Source organism: Lactuca sativa, chromosome 8, assembly GCF_002870075.4.
Source record: "Lactuca sativa cultivar Salinas chromosome 8, Lsat_Salinas_v11, whole genome shotgun sequence".
Classification (NCBI taxonomy): Eukaryota; Viridiplantae; Streptophyta; class Magnoliopsida; order Asterales; family Asteraceae; genus Lactuca; species Lactuca sativa.
Window position 1 is genome coordinate 130,274,784 of NC_056630.2, and position 9,583 is coordinate 130,284,366.

A 9,583-nucleotide genomic window follows, 5' to 3' on the forward strand; every position below is an offset into this window, starting at 1 on the left:
CTATGGGTAAAATGACCATTTTACCCCTGCTATGGCATGGGTCACAACATGGCCCAAAAACCCTCAATTCCTTCTAAGCCCATCCATGGCCCCACTAAAGGCCCACTAATGGCCCAATTTGCTCCTTTGGGCTCAAAGCCCTTTATTGGACCTTACTCAAGCCCAATGCTAAATCCTTGGTCCTTAACAATTGAATTTTGATGGCCCAATAAGGCCCAAGGACCCTAAGTCTCAACTCAGCCCACACTGAGGCCCAAATTGCAATAAGCCCAACTGATTGCGCTACGTGGGGCGTACTCTAATGTACGCTTAGCGTACTGGCCTGCTAGAGAGTACTCGGGGCGTACCTGCAATTACGCTCGGTGTACTCATTCTATTAAGGCACTTTTCATTTAAGTGCTTAATACTCCGACTCAAGAGCCATAAACTTAAATCTAGGTCTTATTCCATGCCCTAATCCATAAAGTTGCTTACTTTATGGCTTCCATGACTTACATAAGTCCCAACTCCAAAACCCAAGTTCTAATTCCATGAAAGAAGGTCTTAACTCATGCATGAACTTATTTGGACCATAAAGAGCAGAACTTTACTGCTTATGGGACTCATATGACTCTAAGGGAGGCAACCATGGTCCTAGAAATGGGCTTAAGTCATAAAGTCCCAATTTTGGGACCAAAAAGGTCCATAAACTTGTACTAAAGAGATCTAAGAGGTTAATCATCAAGCTCAAGACTTTTTACCTTGCAAAGGTCCGAAATGAAGCACTTATACCAGATCTACAAGCTCTGGCCTCAAAGGTTCCTCCTTGCCAACCTTCTTCTCTTTGCTTCTAAGCTTTAATCCACTAAAATGGGTTCTCCAAGGTCAAGATCTCATAAAATGAAGGTAGGGACATTCTATGGTTTCTTCTGAGGTTGGGGAGGCTCATATGGGGGCTAGGGTTGGAACCATAATGTCCTTTATATGGTGCTCAATCCAAAATTAGGGTTTCATAACTTTTAGCGTACGCTGGGCGTACGCCTTGGACATTCGCGACCAAGCTGCCTCATTACGCTGGGCGTAACCCAGCTTACGTTGGGCGTACCCACGCATGTTCCAAACATGCATCCAAGGCCTTCCATGCAAACTTTTCTCTATAAGGGTCATTCTTGCCAAATCTTCAAAGTGTCATAACTCTTTCATTCTAGATCCATTTTTGATGAACTTTATATTGACAGAAAGGTGGTGAGAAATCCTACGCTTCTAACAACATAACCCGACCAGAAACTTCTCGAATAATAACCCCAAATTAATAAAGGACTAAAACGCCCCTGGCCTTGGCCTCTGAAATTCCATAAACGAATATTTTAGAACAGGGTGTTATATGTTAAGTGGGCCTTAGTTTTCATTTTACATATATATTAGGACTAGAACATATATAATCTCATTCCTTTTGAGCCTAAAGGTAAATTACATGCTTAGTGGGCCTTAGTTGTCCACTTACATGTCCATCGGCCATGGAATGTACCTTATATGTTTCTTTTCGCGTAAATTCGATTAAGGATCTAGTGAGACGTGTCGGTTGACACCTATTGAGTGTACAATCGTAGCCTGTAGTTATAACCAGAATATCTTGGAGGGAGAGCGAGGGTTTGTGTATAGATCTATACGGGAATGACACCCCACACCCGAGCTGTTCGCTACAGCTAGACTAGATCCGTCTAGAGTGACAAAAACCTTATTCTATTTTGTCGGCGTCCAACAACGCCATGATAGGCGAAATTGTCATTATCTAGTATGGTTATAACGACTCACTTAGAGGAATTAACGTTATGAAATTTACGGGAAAACCATTCTCTTTTCTATTAGGGTTACTCGGTAAACATACTCGCATTGGTACTCAACCTCGGGGTTTGAGATACCAAAATTCTCGTTCGCAGACAACATCAGGTTTTCTGGGTTCATTCTCTTTATATTCTCTTGGTTATTCTCTCCATACTCTCTTTACACTCTAGCAAACATTAACACACATGCATTAATACAAGATCAAACACAAACATATCAAATTGTTTTTTCAGAAAATATCAGATTTTCTAGTGTTTACAAAGTAATACAAATCATTTTCTCGAACATGCTTATGAACTCACCAACAGTTTTATGTTGACCTTTTTAAATTAACTTGTATTCTCAGCAAACCGTTGAGCAGGTTTGACAGAAGGAATTTATGGATATTTTGTTATGTTTTGTTTCATCACATTTTGGCATGTAATATTGAAATACATTATTTGATGTAAACTAATGACAGTTGTAATATTCTATGTGTGGTGATGATGATGTTATGTTTCAATTATATACACTATAATTATACTACAATAATGAAGTCACATCAAGCCCCCATATGTTTCCGCCGTCTGGTTCAGGGGTGTGACAACGTAACTTCGTACGCTGGTTGTACGATGTGGATCAGCTCGGACGCGTCAAGGCTATGACACGTGGCTCTCATGCAAAGGAGTAGGGGGTGACTGACTCCAGAACACTTACACGAGTACGTTGGGCGTACTTCTTCGGACCAACCTCGAAGTTTGCGCCCAAAACTTCAAAAATTCGTAACTTTCACATACGAACTCCGTTTTTGACGTTCTTTATATCCATGCGTAGGTGAAATTATGCACTGAAACTTTCGTTTAGACTCCATCGGCTAATTTTGACTTTATTTTTAAAGTTATATTTTTAACAGACCGGGACAGGAAAAGTCCGTTAAAAATTCATAACTTCTTCATACGACATCCGTTTTCGTCTGTCTTTTTACCGTTGAACTACTATCAACAAGATCTTCGATTCTCTTTTAGGTTGTTTCGGCTAAAAATCACTCGGTCTAAAATTCGAGTTTCGACCTGCATATTGCTAAGCCGAAACTTAGAAAAATTATAACTTTCTCATACGAAGTCAGATTTGGGCGTTCTTTTTATGCACACTCTCAGTTTAACGAACACTACGACTTTCGTTTAGATCGTCTAATTTTTATTTTTGACACTTATTTTTATCCTTAACTTGTTAAATTATAATAATTAAGCATAAAACACATTATAATCAAATAATACATCTTATTATTTCAAAACAAGTTACAAATGTTGGCCTAGACTATTACATCATCATTAATGCCTATCCTAGAAACACGGACGTTACAGATGCAGAGGGGGCAAGTGATAGCATGTGCATCAAGGCAGTTGAAGCCTCATGTGACGAGATATTCCACCCACGATTTGGAGCTGGGGGCGGTGGTGTTCGCCCTCAAGATCTGGCGCTACTATCTGTAAGGAGTCCGGTGCACCATATACACGGACCATAAGAGTCTGAAGTACCTCATAGATCAACCCAACCTGAATATGAGACAGAGGAGGTGGTTGGATGCAGTAAAAGACTACGACTGCGAGATCTTATATCACCCAGGCAAGGCTAATGTGTTAGCCGATGCCTTAAGTCGTAGAGAAAAGAGTGCTCCGATTCGAGACGTGTGTATGAGGATGACGGTGATGACTCCAGTCCTAGATACCATCCGAGAGGCTCAGATGGAGGCTATGAGGCCAGATAACCTCAAGAGGGAGCGAGTGATCGGACAGGTTTCTAAGTTTAAGATGGATAGTCGGAGGCTTATGACTTTTTGTGGGCGGATTTGGTTGCCCCATACAGGTGGAGCTCGGCACATACTGATGGAGGAGGCACATAGATCGAGATTCTCGATCCATCTAGGAGCCACAGAGATGTATTTGGATCTGAAAAGGGATTATTGGTGTCCCTGTATGAAGAGAGATGTGACATGGGTAGTCGAGAGGTGCTTGACCTGTCATCAGGTTAAGGCGGAGCACCAACGTCCACATGGCCTGTTGTAGCCTCTAGAGATTCCTCGGTGGAAGTGGGAACATATTTCCACAGATTTTATCACCAAATTACCGAGAACCGTGAGAGGTATCGACGCAATATGGGTGATTGTGGACCAGTTGACGAAGAGTGCTCAGTTTTTGGCTACCAGTGAGAACTCTTCTGCAGAGAAATCAGCCAAGATTTATGTGAAAGAGGTAGTAGCACGGCATGGAGCGCCAACATCGATAGTGTCGGGATCGAGATGTGCGCTTTACTTCCAGGTTCTGGAAGAACTTTCATGAGGAGTTGGGTACCCGGTTGCACTTCAGTACCACATACCACCCGCAGACAGGGGGGGGGGGGGCAGAGTGACCGGACGATTTGGACGCTTGAGGACATGCTGCGTACATGTGTTATGGACTTCGGTGGAATTTGGGACACCTATTTTCCATTGGCTGAGTTTTCGTACAACAACAATCATCATTTCGGTATTGTTGAAGGTTATATGAGCGGTCCAGATAGTTTGTAGGCCGGTGCGACTTTCCAATCAGGCTGAAGGCTTTATATGCATGTTGTTGTTTGTTATGTGTATGTGGTGATACTTTCTGGGAACTCACTAAGCTTCGTGCTTACAATTTCAGTTTATTATTTCAGGTACTTTTGAGAACCGTAACAAGGCGAAGGCGTGACCGTACACATCCTTGGTTTTATGACTAATTGGATATTGAGAGACTCTGATTTTAAATAATGTTTTGAAAATAATGGTTTTGTAGACACTTCTTTTAGTAAATGGGTTGTTTTGAAAAGTTTAAAATTTGTGTGATTTTGTGATGTTACGTTTTAGAGGAATGGAGGTTGGTCGTAAGAAGGCCTGATGGGGATTAAGATGTTTAAATAGGGGACAAAACCCTAAAAAATTAGGGTTTAAGGACTGCACGAGTAGGCCGGCTATACCCACATGTACGCCCATCGTACTCCTTCTCCGCTATGACTTTCATGCTGACTTACACCCGACGTACAATCCTGGTACACCCAACGTAAGGGGCTAAAATGCAATAATTTAAAATACTAAGGGTTGAAATGGAAATACCTGAAAACGGGTGTTACACGATAGCAAAGGAGTAAAGAGGAGTGAGAGTAGAAAGACGATAAAGACCATGGATTGGTGGTACCACACATGACTTAAGCTACAGACAAGGCACAATGTTTGTCACGACTGAGTTGGCAAACCGTAGGCCATACCACACTCATCCCCCCCCCCCCCCCCCCCCCCCCCCCCCTTTGGCCTAACCCGTAATCATTAAACGATACAACATGAATACTTAACTCATTAATGTTAAAACAATTACCAAATTTATTAATAAAAATAAATGAAAATCATAACCAAATACAAGAAATACTTAATCTTATACAACAATCATTAAAATAAAAAGTTATGAGAAAGCTTTAAACCTCTCTACTAAATTAAAACTTTCAATAACATGGTAAATAAGTAACATGAATAGTAATAAAACACAACTAATTAATCAATCGTTATAATGACAAATTTCAAAATATAGTAACTTTTTAAAATAATAATAATATATTAATATTTAAATATAAAAATTATAAATTACTAAAAATATAAATTAAAAAGTTTTTTTAATTATATGATATCGAACTCTTGGATGATATTTTTAGGATATATATCTGATATTCATAATTTAAAATCTTCAACAAACAAATTTGAGACTAAAATTTATCTCATAAATTTTCGCTCTTCATCTATTATTTTTCCATAATTATAGTTATTATTTTTTTATAAATATAATAATATAATGATAAAAGTATATATATTGGAATCATTATTGAAAAAAATTATGAGCGGAATCACTATAAAAATGGAGAAGTTATTTGAGAAAATAAATAAAAATAAAAATATTAAATACATTGTAAAAATTTATAGCAAGTTTTGGATTGAGAAGCCCATATTTTCACTCGAAGACTTGAAGTGGGGTCGCCCTAATGGCAGGCAGGGCAGGTGGCTAATGATATAAAGCAAGCAAAGGTGCGGCAGAAAGCTGACAACTCCTTGTAAATTGCACACCATTATGCTTTTTAGTTTTTAGCCCTTGCAGTTGCAGTTGCAAGATTTCCTTCCATTCTCAAAACAACCGGAGAAGTTATTTAGTGATGAATTGAAGACTATCGAGTAATCACCTACGCTATGTTTTTACGATTCTTATCGTTTACCTGAATCGTATTTTCGCTTTCTTCTGCTCATATGGTTTAAGCTCCACATCATCCGATTCTAGTTTCTGTTTTGTTTATACTTATAATGCAGCAGCATCTAAATTCGAACTGTTCTTATTATGGCTACTAAATTTCTATCTTCGTAGTTTGAATTTTTCTGTGTTGCCGCGAAATTGTAGGGATTTTACGTTGGATCGAGTGATTAGTTTTGTCATTTGCTTTGATGTTCTGGTAGTCGTAAGTAATATAATGATGAAAACATTACATATATAATTATGATTTTTTCAAGGTACCCTACCCTGAATTCAATCCGATGTTCGTATAGTACAGATCCCCTGGGCCATTGAACTCTTGGTTCCCTATATTTAATTAAATATTAATCTATCACAAAAGTGGAATAAACAATTTGTTTGCATACAGTATGTGTTAAATTGATAAAACAGAGGTTGTTTTTGTGATTCTTTTCGCCACAAGGTCAACAGATAGCAACAAAAAACAAAAAGTCTATTTCAACAAAATTAACAATCTTGAATAGTCTTACTACTTTGAGGAACATGTACTTTTTTGACTTTTATGATCAAAGGAATAACCTTTTAAACAGAATTGATCCTTTATTTTTCTAAACTTAATAGAAACATCTTTTAATTTGAATATTTCATATATCACTTGATACAATCTTGAATCTCCTGATAATAATGTAACGTCATGTTCTTTTATAGGTACTACAGCTTGCTGAATGCCATGGAACTCTTGAAAAGTAATATGCCAATGTGTCCTGTAGATCAACATTGCTCACAATGGGCTAGGAATTACATGAAATATTGTCTTTGCACAAGGAAGGATTGGATTTCACTGATATTGGGATTAATTAGTGTTATGAGTTGGGGTGTTGCAGAGGTACCTCAGATCATCACAAATTACAAACAAAAATCTTCAGAAGGCCTTGCTATGTGTTTCCTTTTGACATGGATACTCGGGTAATAATAATATACTTGTATTTACTTTTCCCTTTTTCCCTTTTTTACTTTTCTTTTTCTGTTTGGCAGAGATCTTTTCAACGTCTTTGGTTGTTTGCTTGAACCAGCTACAGTGAGTTTCTGTTTCTGATTCTGTTTTGTTATTTTTCTTCTTCTTCATCGTTTTAACTATGGTGTTTGGCTGTATTCTCTTACCCTGCAGCTTCCAACACAGTATTATATGGCAGTGGTAAGCACTTCTTAACCCACCAAGTGTCTTAATTCATTTTTCTGTTTTTATAAGTTGAATTTGCACTTTTTATTGACTTTTGGGTGGGTTGTAGTTGTACTTGGTGACTACCTTAGCTCTTACCTCCCAAGCACTTTACTATGGTTACTTCTGTCATCAAAATACATCCAAAAGACAAGATCATAAGGTAACAATTTTCCTTTTTTTAATTATTAATATGGTAGGTAGTTCTTAATCCATAAAGTTTCCTCATTTTTTTACAGATTGAGTCAGCAGACAAGAAAATAAAATGCAACCTGGACGACTCAACAGCTCCTATGCTATCAAAACCCACTCCAAGTTTGCCAATTCCAGCTGCTGATTACGATTCTGCCCCTGAGAGAGTATACTACACGTAATGTTCTTCCATTGAAGCAATTACTTTATAATATATCTCCATGTTTTTTAGTTTTTATTTATGTATTTATCTTTCTTGACGATTGATGCAGCTCTGCTAGATCTTTAACTAGAAGTCACACTCCTACGAATTTCTTTCAAAGAGCAACTACCCCTGTATCTATATCTACATGTGATCAGGGTTCTGTTCAAGAACCCTTGCTTTTGGGAAAGTCACAACCTAAGACTATGCTATGTGTGGTGCGTTTGTTGTACTTTTATGCAATTAACTTCTTCATTTGAAAGAAAACTAATAAACTTTTGTCACTGATTTTGCGATAAATATGGTGTTTTATGATTCAGGTTTTCACTGTGGCAATTTTCTTGTACACATCGAATCTCAAACTTGAAAGAAACAGTTACCTTGATTCTACTTCTTCTGTAAAACCACATGAAGGATTTGTTATTCAAGTGGGAAGAAAGCTTTTACAGGCAAAGATTACTAATTTGGTTCTTGTTATTACATTTATTACTGCATTTTAGTTTAGGTAATAATTATTAATTATAACTGCAGGTAAGTGGCAGTTTAGTGGAAGGTAATGAGGGGAGCTCTCAGAGTATTGGAATCGGTACCTTCCTTGGTTGGGGAATGGCAGCTATTTATATGGGTGGACGCCTCCCACAAATTTTCTTAAATGTAAAAACCCCTCCCTTTTCTTAAATTCAATTTTAAAAATTAAAATAAAATAAGTGTATTAATATGTTTATATTTGGATGTCCTTGATTTCTGCACAGATAAGAAGGGGACATGTTCAGGTATATCTTTCATATTCTCTTTGTTTATTATTTCTTTTTTGAGTGGGCAAATTTTTTTAATAAAAACATGTATCTGTCAAATGTGTCTGCATATTGAAATTAATGCTTCAGTTATGTTATTCTCTGAAATGTGTAGGGTTTGAATCCACTGATGTTTGTCTTTGCACTTGTTGGGAACTCTACTTATGTAGCAAGGTTAGTATATATGTGATATCATGAAAAAAGTATGATTATAATTTAGTTAATGAATTGTTTAAATATATGTAAAATCTGTAAAGTATTTTGAAACGTATGATCGATGTTTATGTATTTGTGTAGCATACTTGTGAACAGCCTGGAATGGTCAAAAATACACCCGAATCTTCCATGGGTGGTGGAAGCAAGTGGATGCGTGATGCTTGATACTTTTGTATCCTTGAAAACTATGTTTTTTTTTTGCCTTTTATAAAAATATATCATTTGAGTTTTATAAAATATATAAAGTTTTTTTATTTTTATTTTTCATAAGACTGTTGATCCTTAACATGCATGTGATGCTAGATTCTAATTCAGTTTATCTACTTTCGCTATCGGAAGAGTAGAAGTATTGACACGAGGCATAGGGAGTTGGATCCATGATTGTTGACCAACAAAAGGAAGTAGAAATTTGTTGTTTTGTTCACCACTCCTTTGATTTATTTCTTATCTTAATTTAATAGAAAACATTTCATACAAAATGTTTCAACGTGTAATATGCATATGGAGTGGAAAGTTGCATGGTTGACGCTGTTTAACATTGAGATTCTTTTGTTTCAAAGTGGGCTCTAGTAATGACAAAGAATTTCAAACATTTCGTTGATGTTGTATTAAAAATGACTATCACGATTATAAGAATACATAAGATGATTTCCCAAAATGCAAAACAATAAAATTTATACATGATTGATGATGATTCAAAATGTTATTTTATTTCATCTTGCTGACCATTTGTAATTTTTCAAAATATAAGTATAACATTTGTAATTCTTCAAAATATAAGTATCACCTATTAATACAACACTAAGGCTTGTTTGATAGACATATTTTCAAAGATCTTCAAGTTGAATGAGGTGGAAAGACTGTTTGATTTGTATAT

The 9,583-nt window shown here is 36.8% G+C and overlaps 1 protein-coding gene across 1 annotated transcript; it reads left to right on the top strand.

The window, feature by feature from the left end:
* The first annotated feature begins 5,875 nt into the window (after positions 1–5,875).
* Positions 5,876–9,298, top strand: LOC111917078 (uncharacterized). Its single transcript, XM_023912738.2, has 13 exons — positions 5,876–6,031; positions 6,792–7,049; positions 7,119–7,161; positions 7,252–7,278; positions 7,373–7,465; positions 7,542–7,672; positions 7,767–7,914; positions 8,017–8,145; positions 8,228–8,350; positions 8,449–8,469; positions 8,606–8,664; positions 8,788–8,878; positions 9,010–9,298. Exons 2-13 carry the CDS (start codon positions 6,814–6,816, stop codon positions 9,085–9,087), a joined length of 1,179 nt encoding a protein of 392 aa, XP_023768506.1. The 5' UTR covers positions 5,876–6,031; positions 6,792–6,813; the 3' UTR covers positions 9,088–9,298.
* Positions 9,299–9,583: the final 285 nt, after the last annotated feature.

What these genes read in the sequence shown, in the direction of transcription:
- LOC111917078 (XM_023912738.2), top strand. Translation starts at nt 6,814, where the DNA reads ATGGAACTCTTGAAAAGTAATATGCCAATGTGTCCTGTAGATCAACAT. An exon ending in TGGGAAGAAAGCTTTTACAG is followed by an intron (nt 8,146 to 8,227) that starts GCAAAGATTACT and finishes TTATAACTGCAG; the next exon opens with GTAAGTGGCAGTTTAGTGGA. An exon ending in TCCCACAAATTTTCTTAAAT is followed by an intron (nt 8,351 to 8,448) that starts GTAAAAACCCCT and finishes ATTTCTGCACAG; the next exon opens with ATAAGAAGGGGACATGTTCA.